We start from the raw sequence: 19,201 nt of genomic DNA on the forward strand, positions 1-19,201 counted from the left end.
AAAATTTTTTAAAACAATTTTGCCTATATAATGATTAAATACACTATTTGAATTACATTTAATTAAAAATCAAGTTTGGCCTACATCATGCTAATATCAACATACTGGTTTGGTCAAATTGACTTGAGTGTTGAACTGCAAACCGATGCAATTAGCTTGGTTTAACCGTGGGTTGGTCCAATTCAATGACTAATGATAATCTAGACTTTGACCTATCACTATTCAACCATAGACCGATCTAATCTAATGACAAATAATAGTTTAAACTTTGACCTGTCTTAATTGAACCAGTTCGACTGGCTGGTCTTATCCGATCCAGGTTTCACCCAAGTTGAGATCTGAGGCCAATGTGGAAATCCATTGGTCAATGTCGAATGCAGTACAGTGAAAAGGCATATGGATTTAGTATTTTTAACTTGGTTCACATTACCAAGAATCGAATGTATGCTTGCTCAATGTTGAAAAACCAATCCTTTCACGTAAGAGACAAAAAGTTTGGAATCTTAGCTTCTTCTTTATTTGTTGTTGAATATAAATGGAGTTGAAAGCTGATTGTTGTGACGTAAATCTCTTCAATTCTGCAAATAATTTTGTTGCGATGGGCAGTTTCTTTGGTCACAAGGATGGTAGTAAAGATGTCCTTTCTTTTTGTGTATTGATGTATGTGCCTTTGAATGAATGATCATGAAGATTGAGCATTTTTAGTTTGACTTTATGTTTATGTTATTCTTGCAGGGATTTCAAGATCTGTATCAGAAACGCCACCAACTCATTATGCAGTCACGATACAGTCATTTTCATTACTTTCCAAGAACGCAGAGAAATATGAATCTGCAGCATTTGAAGCTGGAGGCTACAAATGGTATATTTCGTTCCAAAATCCACATCACATCACATGTAGGGCTGAACTCGATTTGAGCTAATTTGATCTCATAAATCGATTCAGTTTAAATTCATTTGAGTCAAACTCAAACCAAACTCAAAGTCGACTTATTTTTTTAAATCGAACCGACCTTGAGCTAAAGAAGTTTGGGTTAACCAAACTTGTGAGTTGAGCACTAACTCAATTCAATTCACTTGGCTTGCGACTCGTTCAAATCATGTCAAGAGTCAAACAATTATCGAAACAATATTATTTTGTTTATTTTTTAATAAAATAACATCATTTTATCTATGAACTACAAACTTGAATAACAAATTCAAATCATACTTCAAACTTTGAGCTTAGGGGCAAGCCAAACTTGAGCTAACCTTAACCTATAGCTCAATGAACTTAAGTTGCCCCATTTTCATTTGAGCTAAACTTGAGCCAAAGAGTCTTCAGACTCAACTTTATTTTCATTTGAACTAAACTTGAGCTAAAAAACTTTTAGACTCGACTCTATTTTCATTCAAACTAAATTAGAGCCAAAAGATATTCAGACTCAGTTCTATTTTCATTCAAACTAAACTTGAGCAAAAAAAATATTCGCACTTAGTTCAATTCATATTCACCTCTAAATTCACATGTTCTTTAGTTACAGACTCCATTATTTTAAAAAAATTAAGTGCATGAGTAATTGCAGGAAACTTATTCTCCACCCAAATGGAAATAAAAGCAAGAAAGTGGAAGACCACATATCTGTCTACCTAGCCATGGCAGATGCAAGTTCACTCCCAACTGGTTGGGAGGTCCACGCAGTTTTTCGATTGTTTTTGCTTGATCAGAACCAAGACAACTACTTGATAGCTCAAGGTGTGTATAACTATTATTATTATTTTCAATGGATTTGATTTGAGCTGGCTCATTGTCAGCTAAGCTCTTTCGAGCTTGAAATGAGCAACAGTAGCTCGAACTCAAGCCATAGGCATATAACACTATCGAGCTAGAGCAATGGGAGTGCTTTGCTTAAAGGGCTCATGTATGCAAGCAAAATATCGTCGTTTTAACCAATTCAAAATAATATCATTTTGTGCTTGTGGTACATCATGTAAGCATTGCAAAATAACGCCATTTCGCTATATAACTTAAGAGTCAAAAGGACGTCTTTTCACTCTAAGTCTGTTGAGCTTGGGCTCAAGCTTGTATCTAAAACATTGAGTCCATGCGAGCTGAGCTTGAACTCATGTCTTTCAAAACTTGTCGAGCTCCAACTCGACTCACCTTATTCTGAGCTGAGTTTGAATAGGTCCGACCTTGAAGTCGGCTCAACTTAAATCCCAACTCTATTTTCAATACCTTCAATTAAGGGTGTGACTCTTCCTAATTATTTGGTAAATTATAATGCCTAGATTCCCAAGGAAAGCAGAGACGATTCCATAGATTGAAACCTGAATTAGGTTTCGATCATTTCATCCCAATTCAAGTACTTAGTGATGCTTCTAATGGATACCTGGTGGATGACACGTGTGTACTTGGAGCGGAAGTCTTTGTTAGTAAAGAAAGAAGCACAGGCAAAGGAGAATGTCTAGAAATGATCAAAGATCCTCGCAGTTTCAAGCATGTTTGGAAGGTTGAAAACTTTTCTAAGTTAGACACTGAATATTATGACTCCAAAGAATTCACTGTAGCTGGTTACAAATGGTATCACTCATAACACTTTTTTCAATTGAACTTCAAAGAGAATAGACTAAAATGACCAAGGTATATTCCTGCGTTTGTTGGTTGTTGCAGGAAGATGAAGCTCTATCCGAAAGAAAGAGACTCCAGAACTGGAAGTCATCTTTCTCTGTACCTGGTTTTGGCAGATCTAAAATCTCTTACTCCTGCTTCTAAAATATATGTAGACTATGCTCTGCGCATTCAAGATCAAGTGCAGACCAGAGACATATCTGCTAAAAGTAAAGCTCTTTCTTTTGCCTGAATCATTAATTTAACCAAAACCGTTTTCAAACCCGGATTGGGCATTCGCCCTCAACTGGCAGTCAAACCAATTATCCGGTGGTCAGACCAGATTACTGTTCAAATAAGCATACATACATGTGTATTTGTGGTTTGCTCGGTTCAACCATAGGTAAAAGCAATGTACAACAAAAAATTGGCCTTACCCAAATCGGGTAAGACCACAAGTACTAGTCAAACTAGTTGAACCAACTACTTTGATCTGGGTTTCAAAACCATGATATCATAGACCAATTTTATTTACTATATGATTCTAAAATGTCTATAAGATGAAATATTCTAGTTTTGCTTAGCTATTCTATATGTGAAAACTAGAAAAGCTAATTATGTTCCTTTCTCTGTCAGAGTCTCACTGGTTCAGTGCCTCAAGCAGGGAAAGTGGTTGGGAAAAATTTATTTCCTCAAGTTTCTTTCTTCAGGCTTCTAATGGTTGTCTAGTGAAGGATGTTTGCTTCTTTGAAGCAGAGGTGACCATCTGGGGTATAGCTAGTGCTCTGTAATAAGTTGTCTAAGTTCTCGAATTTCTTAAATGAATTCTGGGAAAAAAGTATAATAAATGTGGCACTATTTTATTTCTGAAAGATTGTAAATTTACAGAAGTTACCGGTAATTAAAAGCTGTCTTTTACTTTTGAGAAGCCAGTGCCAAACCATTGGAAGTGGAATATTCACACACAATTGCAGTTGCATGAACACAATTTACATATGTAGCAGGAAACTTGATGTTTCTCAGCCAAATGTTTTCTCGCTGCTGTAGCACATATACAAGAACCCATCATTTTCCTTGAAAGATTCGTAGATGGTGTCCATGTGACTCGCTGTAAATATAAATCGACAATGACAAGCATTAGAAGATTCTCTGTATGGAACAGAAGCTGAATTCAGGAAATGTGATTGAGATAAAAAATGACAATGACTTTTAACCTGTTTGAGGCAATGTATTCTTTACAAAGACAAACAGAGCTCTTCCAGGAGTCAGGTTTAGCCTGCTGCTTAAGATGTGGATAAATTGCCCCATCGACATGTCTCGAGGAACCAAGAATCTGGAAGAAATAAGTAGAAAGCTATGAGCCAAAACATGTTATTTATCATCAATAATTTGGTTTCATCCAATTTAGGAGATATGTTAGAGCATAAAAATCTTTAGCTTCAAGAACAGAACAACAGTTAAACATAAACAATTTTTTCCTGATATGAAAAGAATTGAAACATACAACTAGGACTTACTTTGTCTTTTCCATATCAGGCAGGTCTGTTCTTGAGTATCTTTCAATAATCACCTGTTGAAAAGCACAAAAAATAAAAATAAAGTCTTATTCAGCGAGACAATGAAAGAGTAACCAATCAATAAAAAAACTATAAATTTAATGGATTCCAATCAAATAATGCCACATATGCTGACATATTCTTCAAGTTAAAACATAAACCTCTCATGCTTTCTGAGCTATCATTTGAGTTATAAATTTAGACATACAGAAGTAGAAAATTAGAAATCTAAAGATCACACAAATCAACAAATAAGCTTTGCCCAGAAAGAATAATACTAGTACAAATCGTAGACTGTTTGCTTTATCTCTAATTGCAACTGACTGACGTACGTACATACATACATACATGATTGGCCCAGAAAACATCTACATCAAACTCCTAACTACTTTGGTATAATAACCACACCAAACGATGAAATTTCGTGACAAATGTCTAATTGTAATTAACAAAATCAAATCTATAATGGATTAAGGCAAAACTAAACATATAAATTGAGGCTACAATTTCAATAATGCTTTCTCAGAAACAGATGGCAATGAAACTTACAGGAACTCTATCTGGGTATTTTGCAGCGATGGATTTTGCCTCTTCAAGCCTCTCATCTACGCAACCAAAAGATCAAAACCACTAAAAAAAATTAAATTATCTTGAAGCTGAAAAGAGGAACATAGAAAACAAAAGATAAAAACTTGAAGAATATAACCTACCCAATGAATATTGCTCTTTGAAGCTCTTGACTTTCCCCATCAAAGTTGAAAGACAAACAAAATGATAAGAGAAAAAATGGGATTTTTGTTGTTGGGTGTTCTGTTTTCGTGGGTCAAAATCAAACAAGACAAAGAGCGTAAATAAGAAGAGTTTGGTTGACAGCCACGAGGTAGAAGAAGTGGCGTGCGTCCCTAACAATTGACACCTCAGATCCTGCAACTATTCAAGCGGCAACTCGCCGCATTTTCTGTAGCTCTGACGATTTACCGTTTCCAATGGGCCTTGTTCATGAGCTTCATGACTTGGGCGGGCCTAGTCCAGTTACCTACATAGCATATAAGTATCAACTTTAACTTGACTTTGAATTGGAACTCAAAATAATGTCAATCTATTAGGACGTAAACTTAGCTTATTTGACTTGAATTATGAGGGTGAAGTTAGCTTGGAGCTGAAAAAATAAAAATAGGATTAAAATGATGAGGGAAAGCACACACAAAGAACATGAAAGAGTGTTGTGAGAAAGTTATGAAAGAGTCTGAGAATGCTGAAAATATCACACCTAACCTAACCAAACCAAACCAAACCAAACCAAACCAACATTTGACACCTGATTTCAGCCAAATAGAACATTGGATGGACTTGGGTTCTCTTGTCTTGTCTCCATTTTGGTGGGGTGGATATTGCAAATTTGATGTCATGTGGGCTATGTGAACTGAATTACCCTTGCCCACAAGCTTTGACAAAGAACTTCTTTCTTGTGAAGGTCAAAAGTATTTATTCTTCATGATATCTGACTTCTTTTTCTAGTGGGAGACACTATTAATTTAAAATTCGTTTGAAATTATTGGACGTACTCAAAATCTAGTGAAAAAAATTATTTAACCCTAACTCATTCAAAATCAAATATTCAAATTAACTTTTAACTTAATTTATTTATGAAAACCATTTAAATGCTTAAATAAAAACTAACTCTACTTAAATTCAAATAAATGGGATCAAAATTTAAACTAACTCTATTTATCTGCAAATTCAAATAAATGGAATGAAATAATTAAATTGTATATCATGCTAATGGTGATGGTGAATTCTGGCCATTCCAGCCCCCAGATTTAAGCTATTTTTAATTTGCTTTTGCAACAACAGCATTACTATCTAAAGGAAGGAAGGCAAGGCACTAGATTCTGACTCTGACCACCTCACCACGCGTCTCATCTTCAGAGATTGAGTGAATCACATTGTCCCACCCACGCTTTGTCCTCCTAATAACATACATTTTCCATTTATCAGGGCTGAATTTAACCGCAATACTCTCAATTCTCTTAAACTCATCATCTTCCTTTCTTTTAATCTATCCATAATAAAACTTTCCTGTTTTTTAATTTCTGTTAACAAAGTTAAAATTTAGATGAAAAAATATAATTTATAACATCTAGGGTCCGAAAATGTTTTTTAACCAAACCTTAGCTGTGACATGCAATTCTATCGAAACCGAGTGCTGCCTTTTAAACTAATAAAAATGTTACAGCCAAGAAACAGCCTGGGCTCGGGGGTTGGTAGCTGGCCTTGGTCAAAATCATCCACCGAACCCCTTGAATATCAACGGCTGAGATCTCTCTAAAAGCTAAATCACCCGTTGGATCTTCAGTGTAATGAACCTAGCCCAGATCCCGTGTCTGGGGGGCTTTTCTTCTGTCCTATAAATTTACCTTTCTGATTCATATGTCTCTCACAGCACGCCAGCAGCTTCAAAGAAGAGATTTTTAGGTACCCATTATCAGAAATGTTATCAAAGTAATGTGGGTTCTTTGTTATTTTTTGTGAATTAATGTTAATTCATTGTGTTTTATGCAGCCCAGCCTGACAGAAATGGAGACTTTTCTATTTACTTCTGAATCTGTGAATGAGGGACACCCAGATAAGCTCTGCGACCAGGTTTCGGATGCAATTCTTGATGCTTGTTTGGCTCAGGATCCTGAAAGCAAAGTGGCATGTGAAACATGCACCAAGACCAACATGGTGATGGTGTTTGGTGAGATCAGCACTAAGGCCAATGTGGACTATGAGAAAATCGTGCGTGATACTTGCAGAGCAATTGGGTTCACTTCTGATGACGTTGGACTTGATGCTGATAACTGTAAAGTTCTTGTCAATATTGAACAACAAAGCCCTGATATTGCTCAAGGTGTTCATGGTCATTCGACGAAAAAGCCTGAGGAGATTGGAGCTGGTGATCAGGGTCACATGTTTGGTTATGCCACTGATGAAACCCCTGAATTGATGCCACTCAGTCACGTTCTGGCGACAAAGCTTGGTGCCCGTTTGACAGAAGTTAGGAAAAATGGAACCTGTCCATGGCTGAGACCTGATGGAAAAACCCAAGTCACGGTCGAGTATTACAATGACAATGGCGCCATGGTTCCTGTCAGAGTTCATACTGTTCTCATTTCAACGCAGCATGATGAGACAGTCACAAACGACGAAATTGCAGCTGATCTTAAGCAACATGTGATCAAGCCTGTGATTCCCGAGAAGTACTTGGATGAAAAAACAATTTTTCATCTGAACCCATCTGGGCGCTTTGTGATTGGTGGGCCTCATGGGGACGCTGGGCTTACTGGCCGTAAGATCATCATTGATACTTACGGTGGATGGGGAGCTCACGGCGGTGGCGCCTTCTCAGGAAAGGACCCCACCAAGGTGGACAGAAGTGGAGCCTATATTGTTAGGCAAGCTGCCAAGAGTATTGTGGCAAATGGGCTTGCCAGGAGGTGCATTGTTCAGGTTTCTTATGCTATTGGTGTGCCTGATCCTTTGTCGGTCTTTGTGGATACCTATGGCACTGGAAAGATCCCTGACAAAGAGATACTGAAGATTGTGAAGGAAAATTTTGATTTCAGGCCTGGAATGATTTCTATTAACCTAGATCTTAAGAGGGGTGGCAATGGCAGGTTTTTGAAGACTGCAGCTTATGGACATTTTGGTAGAGATGATGCAGACTTCACTTGGGAAGTTGTGAGGCCTTTCAAGTGGGACAAAGTCCAAGCTTAATCAACAGTTTTCTCCGTTTTCTTGGCTTTTTAGTGTTTTTATCACGTTTTATTTGTTCTCTCTGTTTGAATCATATCTATATTCGAGGCATAAAGAAAAATGAATGCAGATAGTATTAAATGCCATTTTGTTATTGCTCAGATGATATATTTATACATGCAAACAAGTGACAAAATGTGTCCCTGTCCATCAGAGAATTTCATTTTGTCTAATATTGAGCTATATTACAGATTGTTATGGTCAGTGACTTATTTTGTTCAATACCGTCTGATCAGAATGAGCTGATTTATTGTTAATATCCCAAGTTAATAAAAACAGTTGAATTGGGATAAATAAGTAATGCAGTCAGGGCAAATGTAGGAGTAGGATATGAGACAAGTAAACATATTCTCTGAATACTTTTTTGAATAATCAATTACATAAAAGAGAATCAGAATTCAAAACTACAAGGAGACACACATACTTGAGCAGCAGCATAATGTTCAGACCCCATTTATTTTCTATTTCCTTTTCATTAGAGTCATGCTAAATGAGCTAAATCCTTTCATAACTATGGATATATACAACTTCCAACAGCTGCAAAAAAGTAACCAGAAACTCATCAGAACTCTTCAATTAACAATTAAACTACTTAATTATAGGCCTTGAACTAGAGGCCAATCAGCCATGGATGTTAACTTACATGGATCATCATAAACAAGTATTCCACTGTTATTGAAATTGCAATCGTGAGGCTGCTTTCCCTGGTAGTAGCTGTTCATTACAAATGATGCAGCGGACACTTTGTTTGTAGGGTTGTAACAAGATCCTCCATTTTCAATCTCTTTGCACGGCACCTCTTGGCAACAGAAGTCAATGTTACGTTGAAGCTGATCATCAGGCGTCGAAGGCTTCACAATGCACCAATTTCTCTTAAATGGGTTCTCCTACCAATCACATTAACATACTTGAGAATTACAATAGGACTGCATCAAATGTTCATATACTAAGAAGGTGAGTTTCAATTGTACCTGCTTATCCTTCACTTTCAGAGGCATAGCTTCTGCAAAAAGTAGCTATAGAATTAGACTAGAAAGTGTTACAAAGATGTAATTTATAAAGTAAAAGATACAAATTGTAGTCATGTACCTGTGCTCATAGCATAACACAGGAGACAAGCCAAAGTGAAAATTACAGAAGCTGAAGATTTTTTTGCCACAGACATTTTCTCGGTATTGAAAAAGTAACAACAAGAAGAAAGAATTAAGAGATATTATTGCAATGCAGCTTTGGTTTGCAATGTTAACGCTGCTTAAATAGAGACACAATGTACAATTTACACTGCAATATTCCGGTTCTCATGCAATATGTCGATTGTACAAGGAAACAGAAATGCTGAGTAAGGTATGCATTTATTCTGATTTCTATATTTATAATATGCTTTACTTTTCTTGGGTTTGAAAGCATAGACGTGATACATTACATCTGAAATTACAACCTTTTTGACATCCACGTCTTTCAGCTTGCTAAATTTTGCACATTCCGTGTAGTAATCGATAATCTTGTTTATTATAAGAAAAAAGTATTACTTGTTTCAACTAGGGTTTGTTGATATTGTTCATAACAATTTCAATAACATTTTAATACATATATAGGAGCTAAATTCACCTGTGAGTTGTGGTAATAGAAAGTAACAACATTCCACCTTAAACGACACATATTTTAATATCCTTATCCAATAGTTTGGCTCATTGATATTGTCAAGATTTGATTACCTGACTGGGGGCTTCCAATTCTGGTTGGTCCAAATTTTCACACCACCAGAACCCACTAAGGCTTTATTTATGTATTAGTTGTCTAGTTGTGATATATTTGGATTGGGTTTAGACTGATAACTGAAAGCTATCTTCTTTATTAACTTCAGTTTTGGTTCTTGGTTAGGCTTGAGAACATTACATAAATCCACCACGCCAACACTAAAATCACTACATATCTAACCATGTCATGTTATAAATCTTTTCAGTTGTGCCTTCTCAAATACATTGAGAAAGGCACTGACCCTCATACATCTTTCACAGATAAACGAGAATCTTGATCTGTTTTATTATTCATGAATTCTGTGTGACCAAAGGGCTGAAATGGAGATTGGGTCGGGCCCAAGAAGATTTGTTTGGGCTAAGATCTAGCCAATAGCCAATATAATCAAGTCTTACAATTAAAGGTAAATTTAAATTAAGTTGGACTTAAATAAGAGTTAGTTTGAGTTTTATTTGAATACAAAATAATCAATTTAATATCCAATTTGAGTTATTCAAATTGGTAGAGAAGAATTTGTTGGAAAAGAAGAAAAAAATCAAAAAAAAAGAAAAAGAATTATTAATGAGTCAATTTTCTGATGCAATGATATCGATATGATAAAAGAGTTTGATTTGAGCAAATAATCAAACTAAACTTAAATAACTCAAACCAAATCAACCCTACCCACAATTAGTATCCGATGAAATTGGAATATCTAACCATAAACAATTAAAAAACATTTATGAATAGTTGTACGTTGATGTAACATTTGAGAATTGAGATGGAAACTAATAAAATTAAATAATTATTTAAAGCACCATTTTATCAAAGATTGTATTGGAAATTCCAAACAAACAAGTCAAAAGTCAATTGAATTGGTTGAAGTGTGAAAGGGGAGTGGTACAACTTTCTTAATGGGAAGAAATATGTTATAAATTGTGGTAAAGTGGGTTACGCACATTTTAGGTGGTTGAGCTTGCCAGCCTCTAGCAAGGGCCATTGAAATTTAGGAGACATTTGGTATTTGATGTTCAATGTCATATGTATTTTAATTTTAAATATTTAATTAATATATTATCATGCAATTCAATCACAAGATAAAAATATAATATGAGTAGTATCTATCTAATTAATTTTTAAAAATTAGATTTTATTGTTTTTGATCCACTTCCCTTAAAAAAAGGGAATAAAAGTAGTGGAGATATTGTAAAGGGATGTCTAGCTCTAGCCCTTTGGGCCCAAATGTTAATTATTTGAATATTCAAGAATGGAAGAACAGTATGCGTCAAGATAAGATAGCCTTTTACTTTTCAATTTTGATACCCATGCATGAACAGTGAAGTGAAGTGAAGACAAATAAAATACCCTTTATTTGATGTTGCAATCCAAAAGTAAGGTAAGGTCTAATTGAACTTTCGGAAAATAAATAGAATGAAGTTGTCGCTTTCCTTCCTATTTAAACCTTTTTTTTTTTTTTAAAAAAAAAGGAGTTCATATGTTTCATTCACACGCAAAGAAGCAAAAGTGGAATTGGTCTTCTTGTGGGTGGGTTTTCCTCTTTTGTTTAGTAGTAGTAGTAGTAGGAGAAGGAGATGTGTGTCTTATTAGACCGAATTCATTTTATGTTAATATAATAATTCAAAATTTATATTTAATACTTAATTATTATGTAAAAAAATATATTAAAATCAGACTGACTAATCTTTTTATTTAATTAACGTTTGATCCGAATATAAAAAAAAAAAAAAACATTATTTATTGCTGCTCAGTCAGCTTATTATTATTTATTTAAGCTTTTAAATGTGTCGTCTTTAAATTGACATTCACATTCTGAGTATGTATGAGACAGACAAAAGGGAAGAGCCACCATAATAAAAAAAACATTTATAGTGAGTCTCAATTATCAATGTTTGACTTTGACCCACTGGCGCGGCAAAGCCAAACACATGTATTGAAAGTAAAAATGGGAAAAATAACGTCTCATTGCGTTTGCCGGGAGTCGAACCCGGGTCTATTGCTTGGAAGGCAATTATCCTAACCGTTGGACTACAAACGCTGATGTTTTATTGCGTCTTTACATATATTTAATGTTGATTTTAATTTTGTTTCAAATTCAATGGAAAGGATGATTTATTTATTTGTTTGACGAGCATGGAAAGACGATACCACTTATAGGGTTCATATTTCAAGTACGGGTGGATTTGAAGCAGAGTTTGTGTTCGATTTAAATGAGTTGGTAGAAAGTCCTTGACATATTTATTTTTTTAACCTCTAACTTTTATATATATATATATATATATATGGCGATACAGACACGTATTTCAGTAGCAAAATAACTTAAACAGCAAAGTTTTAAAAGAACATAGCTGTCAATGTACAGTTACACTCCATTATGCAACAGCTAACCAAGGAAAAAGTGGACGAAGACACGCACTTATGACTTACCAGTCAATGTAAAATCCTTTTTTTATATAGTGTAATAATGGAAGTAGTTATACTTATGAAACGGTTTATTTATAAGGTAAAGTCTTCAGCAGCCATATCAACTTCAAAAAATGGAGTTAAGAACACTTGGAAACATCAAGGATTCCATGTATTCAAAGATTGGTTCAAGCAATGATGTGGGTGAAGATTCACTTGTGGATGAGGAGCTTCAGTTGCAGTGGGCTGCTGTTGAAAGACTACCAACGTTTAAACGGATTAGAACTTCATTGTTTCAAGTTAATCATGGCAATGGAGGAGAAAACGATGATCAGTTTGAAGGGAAGAAGGTTACTGATGTTACCAAGCTTGGAGGTGTTGAAAGGCGTCTCTTCATCCAGAAACTTATCAAGCACAATGAAAATGATAATCTTAGGCTGCTTCAGAGATTGAGGGAGAGGATTGACAGGTCTCTATCTTCAGAAAGTTCAATTCTTTTTGTTTTTTTTTTGTTTTTGGTGGCTTATATGTATAAAAGAAGTGCTTCTTCAATTAGTGATTTTGTGTTTCAGAGTGAATGTGAAGTTACCAACCGTAGAAGTGAGATACAAGAATCTATTTGTTGAAGCAGAGTGTGAGATTGTAGAAGGGAAGCCTCTTCCCTCTTTATGGAATTCTTTCACAAGCTCATTTTCAGTAAGAGCCCAGAAGTCCTTCTTTATAGCAAAAGAAAGATAAAAAAACAGATTGAATTGTGTACTTGCAGAGATTTTCTTGTTGCTTTAACAAATTTAATGAAAAGAACACCTGAACAGGTTATCAAGAGGGTAATGTTAGGAAAGTCTCATGAAACCAAGTTAAGCATTCTAAAAGATGTCAATGGCATCATCAAACCTTCAAGGTAATTCCAAAATCTATGATTTTGACTGTTCTCAGTAGAGGGTATAAAAGCTTTTTACTCAATTTAAGGTTTTGGATGCAGGCTCACTCTTCTTCTTGGGCCACCAGGCTGTGGAAAGACCACACTGTTATTAGCCCTGGCAGGAAAATTAGATCACCCTCTCAAGGTTAGGCTTTCAAGATATGAAGCAAGCTACTTAATAATGAGAATGATACACATTTAAAACAAACTTATGTTCTTTGCAACAGTGATAAATAATTTCTTCTGATCCCTTTTGGTTTTACAGGTGACGGGGGAAATCACTTATAATGGGTACAGGCTAGATGAGTTTGTTCCGCAAAAGACTTCTGCTTACATAAGCCAATATGATCTGCACATACCAGAAATGACTGTAAGGGAAACAATAGACTTTTCGGCTCGCTGCCAGGGTGTTGGAACCAGAGCAGGTGAGGTTATTTGTTTTGCTATCTGCTTAGGTGTGGAAAAAAAATACTGAAATTTGAAATTGAATTTCTGTTTCTGCCTCTAAAGATATAATGGTGGAAGTTACCAGAAGAGAAAAAGAAGCAGGAATTGTGCCTGATCCAGATGTTGACACCTACATGAAGGTACAGATAATTATGATAAGATTTTTGGTCAAATATTTTGTGGAACTTATTGGCCTGTGATGAAGAGGGCGTTGTACTTCTTGCAGGCAACTTCAGTTGAAGGACAGAAAAGAAATCTCCAAACAGACTATGTTTTAAAGGTAAAGTAATACTGCACTCTTCCTGAGCCGGATTCATACAGGTTTCAAACAAAAATCTTTATATCTAATTTGACTTGCAAATTAAAACCTTATGGCCTCTTAGATTCTTGGACTGGATATCTGTGCGGATATTATAACTGGCAGTGCATTGAAAAGAGGCATTTCAGGTGGACAGAAGAAAAGATTAACAACAGGTACTGAAGACAAGGAAGTCTTTTGCTGTGAAATTTAGTTTTACTTGCAAATTCTTAGCCTGTTTCCAAACTCTTTGGGAGTAAAACCGATACTACTTTCAAGAGAGAACCTGCAATCCAACAAAATATAACAGTGAAAAAAATTGAGGGGTTGAAATATGATTTATTTGTCTATTTCACATGGCAGGAGAGATGATTGTTGGCCCAACAAAAGCCTTGTTTATGGATGAGATATCAACTGGGTTAGACAGCTCCACAACCTTTCAGATAGTTACTTATCTTCAGCAATTAGTGCACATCACGGACACAACTGCATTGGTTTCACTTCTTCAACCAGCACCTGAAACTTTTAATCTTTTTGATGATGTAATATTGATGGCAGAAGGGAAGATTGTGTACCATGGTCCTTGCAGTCAAGTACTTCAACATTTTGAGGATTGTGGTTTCAAATGTCCAGAAAGAAAGGGCGTTGCAGACTTCCTGCAGGAGGTTCATAAACAACTTTTTACTTTTTCCTTCTTCCTTAATTCGACTATGATCATATAGCATATTTGGGTTTCAACTATTTGCAGGTAACTTCCAAGAAGGACCAAGCACAATACTGGTGCCTCACTGATACTCCTTACAATTATGTTACAGTGGATCAATTCTCTCAGATGTTCAAATCAAGTTATCTAGGAAAGAAGTTAGATGACGAGCTCTCAAAACCGTATGATAAGTCAAAGTGTCCAAACAATGCCTTGTCATTTAGCAAGTACACCTTGAGCAAATTAGAGATATTCAAAGCTTGCATGGCTAGAGAGGTTCTTCTAATGAAACGAAACACGCTTGTGTATGTGTTCAAAACAGCACAGGTAATCATTTAATAGCATGACTACTTATTGTGAAGTTTTTACAGCTTAATCTCAAACATTTCAATCTTAACATTTTTAAATTTTCTTATTCCCTAGCTTGTCATCACTGCATTTATGGCAATGACAGTATTTATAAGGACTGAGATGAAAGTGGACTTGCTACATGCAAACTATTTGATGGGTTGTATGTATTATGCAATTGTCAGACTCATGACTAATGGAGTAGCAGAATTGTCCTTGACCATTATTAGACTTCCAGTGGTTCACAAGCAAAGATCATTCTATTTGTACCCAGCATGGGCTTATTCTATTCCAGCTTCTATTCTAAAGATTCCACTTTCACTGGCTGATGCTCTTATTTGGACATCTTTAACTTACTATGTTATTGGTTACAGCCCTGAAATAAGCAGGTTAGCAATTTTGATACTCGTCTTGCAAGATAGACAACCTTTCTATTGTTTGCAATTCGCCACTGATTTAGATTCTGCCAATGAGTTTCAGGTTTTTCTGCCAGTTCCTTCTCCTCTTTGCTCTGCATCTATCCTCAACATCCTTTTGTCGTTTCGTAGCAATAATTTTCCAAAATATGGTTTTTGCAACAACCATTGGTACTTTGATTTTGATGCTAATGTTCCTGTTTGGAGGCTTCATCATTCCAAGATGTAAGTCAATTCATAATTACCTTTTTACTCAGATAATAGGGAGCAATAATTTGGCTACTTAACAGAATGTCATATTTCGCAGTTGCTTTACCACCATGGTTGAGATGGGCGTTCTGGTTATCCCCAATGACATATGCGGAAATAGGCATGACACTGAATGAATTCCTTGCCTCCTCCTGGCAAAAGGTGCTCTCATGTTGAAACAAATTGTTTATCTTTTGTTCATTGACATGAATATGTTAATAGCGAGAGTTCATTCCCTTTGCAGGCTTTCGTGGGAAATACAACCATGGGGATCAGCATTCTAACAAGTCATGGTTTGAACTTTGATGGCTACTTCTACTGGATTTCAGTTGGGGCATTGTTTGGCTTCACAATGCTTTTTGATTTTGGATTTATATTAGCACTGACTTACTTAAGAGGTAAGTTTATCTTGTTCAATTAAACTACATGAATAAGCATAAAAGTAAACGTAAGTTCAGTGTCCGTACTATTTAACCTGTGAGATTTATAAATACAGCTCAAAAAATGTCTCGAACTATCATATCAAAGAAAAGGTTCTCTCAACTACAAGAAAGAGAAGCTAGTAATGCAAAATCGGATCATGGATCAACTCTAGCTACTTTTCCCCAAACTAAGGCGGACACAAGAGAAACTGGTGAGAAAAGATTGATTTAATATCAACTCTCTATTGAAGGGCTTTTTGTTATCAAATGATGAGAGGAAATGTGATTTTTGAAATAGGGAGGATGGTCCTGCCATTTGAGCCTCTAACAATTTCGTTTAAGGATGTACAATACTTTGTTGATACCCCTCCGGTAAGTAAGTGCAACCTTTAGGAGTCAAAAGGATAATTATTACGAGTTTGTGCATGATGGAAGAATTTGATTTCCTGTTTACTTGTTTCTCCTGCACAGGAAATGAGGAAGCATGGCTACAATCAGAAGAAACTTCAGCTGCTTCATGATATAACAGGAGCATTCAGGCCGGGGATTCTTACTGCACTTATGGGTGTAAGTGGGGCTGGCAAAACAACTCTGATGGATGTTCTTTCTGGAAGAAAAAACACTGGCATTATTGAAGGAGACATAAGAATAGGAGGGTATCCTAAAGTACAGGAGACATTTGCAAGAATTTCAGGATACTGTGAGCAGAGTGATATTCATTCTCCACAAATTACTGTTGAAGAATCAATAATATACTCAGCTTGGTTGCGGTTGCCATCTGAGATCGATCCAGTCGCAAAAACAGTATGAAAAGAAGTTATTCTAATGAATTTTGTTATTTATATTATCTACAATTTCAACTGTCAAGAAAAGGAACTTAAACTCGATTGCTCATCAACATGCAGAGATTTGTGGAAGAAGTCATTGAAACAATTGAACTTGATGATATAAAAGACTCATTAGTTGGCTTACCAGGCCAAAGTGGCCTGTCCACCGAACAGCGAAAGAGGCTAACAATTGCAGTGGAGCTTGTTTCAAATCCATCAATAATATTTATGGATGAACCCACTTCAGGTTTAGATGCAAGGGCAGCTGCCGTTGTCATGCGTGCTGTCAAGAATGTAGTTTCCACAGGAAGGACAACTGTCTGCACCATCCACCAACCAAGCATTGATGTCTTTGAGGCTTTTGATGAGGTTTTGCAACTTGAATAATTGTCCTCTTTGCTTTGCAATTTTACTTGAAAAAAATTTCTTGATAAACCAAGCAAACTCACATTATGTGACATTCTCTTACTGCAGTTGATTCTGATGAAAACGGGAGGACGGATTATTTACTCTGGATCACTAGGTCGTCATTCAAGCGAGCTTATTAAATACTTTGAGGTATGATCACAAAATCAGACCAATTATTGAGCAAAATTTTCCTGGAAAATCACGATTTCAGTAGTCAAATGTAGTAAGTAATCCTGCATCCCAAAGTTGATACCTAAAATTTCTGTGATCATTCAATCTCAAGATTTCTAGACTATGCCAATATCCTTATGTGTCAGCATTCTGATATTTCTTATTTTCACTATCAAACAGGGTATTTCAGGTGTGCCGAAAATCAAAGATAATTACAATCCTGCCACATGGATGCTAGAAGTTACTTCTGCATCAATGGAAGCAGAACTTGACTTAGATTTTGCTGACATCTATAAAGGGTCACCTCTCTATCAGTACGTAATAAGGCTTGCTCTAAATTTTTACATATGAATGTGCAAGTCCAGTTAGAGGGTAAACAATTTCCGTATAGGAATTTCATTCCTGGCGATGACTAAATCCTGATCTTTATATTGTTCTTTTGCTTGTAGGGACACCATTGAATTGGTGAACCAATTGAGTGAGCCACCGCCAGGTTCGAAAGACTTACACTTTCCCACTCGTTTTCCACAAAGTGGCAAGGTGCAGTATATGGCATGCTTGTGGAAACAACACTTATCATACTGGAGAAGTCCTGAATACAATTTGACTCGCTTCATATTTTTGATCATAGCATCACTAATTTTCAGCGCAATCTTTTGGCAGAAAGGGAAGCACTTGTAAGTCCTTTGGTTCACTTCCATGTAAGACAACAGCATTTATTGACACAGAAAATAGATATCTGCTGTTCGAGGAACAACTTAATTTTTGGCTGCTTGCTTGTAATAGATGTGGGACTAATGAACTCCTTTTTTGTTTTTTGAAGGAACAATGAGCAGGATTTGTTTAACATATTTGGAGCAATGTACACTGCTGTCATATTCTTAGGCGTAAACAAGTGCTCAACAGTAGTACCATATGTGTCAACCGAGCGCACTGTTTTGTACCGAGAAGAATTTGCTGGAATGTATTCGCCATGGGCTTATGCATTTGCTCAGGTTCAGCATAAATACCATATTGTAGATGATTTCAAGTATTACTGAATAAATAAAGGTTTTACTAAAAGAACACCTTTTCAATGTTGCAGGTGACCATAGAAATTCCTTACGTTTTAGTACAGGCAATTATATATGTACTCATTACGTATCCAGCAATGGGGTACTATTGGTCAGCTTATAAGGTCTTCTGGTACTTGTATACAACATTCTGTACATTTTTGTACTTTGTATACCTCGGAATGCTGCTAGTTGCTGTATGCCCGAGTATTGAAACTGCCTTGATATTGGCAACTGCAATCTACACCATGTTGAATCTTTACTCTGGCTTTCTTATGCCAGGACCGGTATACTTTTCTGACATTTTTTTATTCCGTATGCGTTAGCACGATTAGGCTTGGGATGATAACATTGTTATCTTATCTGCAGAAAATTCCTAAGTGGTGGACTTGGTGCTACTGGATTTCACCTACATCTTGGTCCCTGAAAGGCTTCTTGACTGCACAGTATGGAGACATAAACAAAGAGATAATGATATTTGGCCAGCTCAAAACAGTTAGTTCCTTTCTGGGGGATTACTATGGATTCCAACATGATCGGTTATGCCTTGTTGCTGTTGTTCTCATTGCTTTCCCAGTTGCTTTTGCGTCCCTTTTTGCCTACTGCATAGTGAAATCAAATTTTCAAAGGAGATAAATTAGGAAGAAAATTCTAAAATTTCCTTCACCGTCTGTGTAAGGAATTTGTTCAAGGCATTATGTAATCACAGATTTTGAATATGCATATGTCAATTTGTGTGATCCTTCAATGCAAAATGTTGTAAATGCTCAACTTGTACTTGCATACTTATTGTATGTGTATATATTATAGCTTAGACACTCATATTCACATGCTTA

At 36.0% G+C, this 19,201-nt stretch overlaps 5 protein-coding genes and 1 non-coding gene across 7 annotated transcripts; 3 read left to right on the top strand and 3 right to left on the bottom strand.

Annotated features, from left to right (window-relative positions):
- Positions 1-305: 305 nt before the first annotated feature.
- LOC123220246 (protein RESTRICTED TEV MOVEMENT 3) lies at positions 306-3,522 on the top strand. The gene is made up of 6 exons (XM_044642335.1): positions 306-626; positions 736-862; positions 1,566-1,735; positions 2,272-2,563; positions 2,654-2,820; positions 3,227-3,522. Exons 1-6 carry the CDS (start codon positions 536-538, stop codon positions 3,379-3,381), a joined length of 1,002 nt encoding a protein of 333 aa, XP_044498270.1. The 5' UTR covers positions 306-535; the 3' UTR covers positions 3,382-3,522.
- Positions 3,430-5,389, bottom strand: LOC123220247 (autophagy-related protein 8i-like). Its single transcript, XM_044642336.1, has 5 exons — positions 4,857-5,389; positions 4,696-4,751; positions 4,108-4,160; positions 3,805-3,923; positions 3,430-3,698 (listed from the first exon to the last, which is right to left on the bottom strand). The coding sequence occupies exons 1-5, from the start codon at positions 4,894-4,896 to the stop codon at positions 3,610-3,612; spliced, it is 357 nt and encodes a 118-aa protein (XP_044498271.1). The 5' UTR covers positions 4,897-5,389; the 3' UTR covers positions 3,430-3,609.
- A 1,056-nt stretch (positions 5,390-6,445) lies between these two features.
- On the top strand, positions 6,446-8,030 carry LOC123221643 (S-adenosylmethionine synthase). 2 transcript variants are annotated; one of them, XM_044644514.1, is made up of 2 exons: positions 6,446-6,621; positions 6,714-8,030. In XM_044644514.1, the coding sequence occupies exon 2, from the start codon at positions 6,724-6,726 to the stop codon at positions 7,903-7,905; it is 1,182 nt and encodes a 393-aa protein (XP_044500449.1). In that variant the 5' UTR covers positions 6,446-6,621; positions 6,714-6,723; the 3' UTR covers positions 7,906-8,030. The 2 variants fall into 2 exon arrangements, with proteins under 2 accessions (XP_044500449.1, XP_044500448.1); XM_044644513.1 differs by having other exon boundaries at positions 6,456-6,621; positions 6,709-8,030.
- Positions 8,031-8,275: 245 nt separating this feature from the next.
- On the bottom strand, positions 8,276-9,196 carry LOC123221644 (major pollen allergen Ole e 10-like). The gene is made up of 4 exons (XM_044644515.1): positions 9,034-9,196; positions 8,916-8,947; positions 8,588-8,831; positions 8,276-8,481 (listed from the first exon to the last, which is right to left on the bottom strand). The coding sequence occupies exons 1-4, from the start codon at positions 9,107-9,109 to the stop codon at positions 8,456-8,458; spliced, it is 378 nt and encodes a 125-aa protein (XP_044500450.1). The 5' UTR covers positions 9,110-9,196; the 3' UTR covers positions 8,276-8,455.
- Positions 9,197-11,665: 2,469 nt separating this feature from the next.
- Positions 11,666-11,737, bottom strand: TRNAG-UCC. The gene has a single exon. It is a non-coding gene; the product is annotated as a tRNA-Gly (tRNA).
- A 449-nt stretch (positions 11,738-12,186) lies between these two features.
- On the top strand, positions 12,187-19,187 carry LOC123220461 (pleiotropic drug resistance protein 3-like). Its single transcript, XM_044642685.1, has 24 exons — positions 12,187-12,571; positions 12,675-12,798; positions 12,918-13,003; positions 13,085-13,169; positions 13,290-13,449; positions 13,535-13,611; positions 13,698-13,751; positions 13,855-13,945; positions 14,133-14,434; positions 14,518-14,799; positions 14,896-15,209; positions 15,301-15,461; positions 15,544-15,647; positions 15,730-15,883; positions 15,982-16,119; positions 16,206-16,279; positions 16,379-16,711; positions 16,813-17,103; positions 17,209-17,292; positions 17,494-17,627; positions 17,763-17,990; positions 18,137-18,308; positions 18,398-18,652; positions 18,735-19,187. Exons 1-24 carry the CDS (start codon positions 12,237-12,239, stop codon positions 18,999-19,001), a joined length of 4,305 nt encoding a protein of 1,434 aa, XP_044498620.1. The 5' UTR covers positions 12,187-12,236; the 3' UTR covers positions 19,002-19,187.
- The last annotated feature ends 14 nt before the right edge of the window (positions 19,188-19,201 follow it).

Source organism: Mangifera indica, chromosome 7 (genome assembly GCF_011075055.1).
Source record: "Mangifera indica cultivar Alphonso chromosome 7, CATAS_Mindica_2.1, whole genome shotgun sequence".
Lineage (NCBI taxonomy): Eukaryota > Viridiplantae > Streptophyta > Magnoliopsida > Sapindales > Anacardiaceae > Mangifera > Mangifera indica.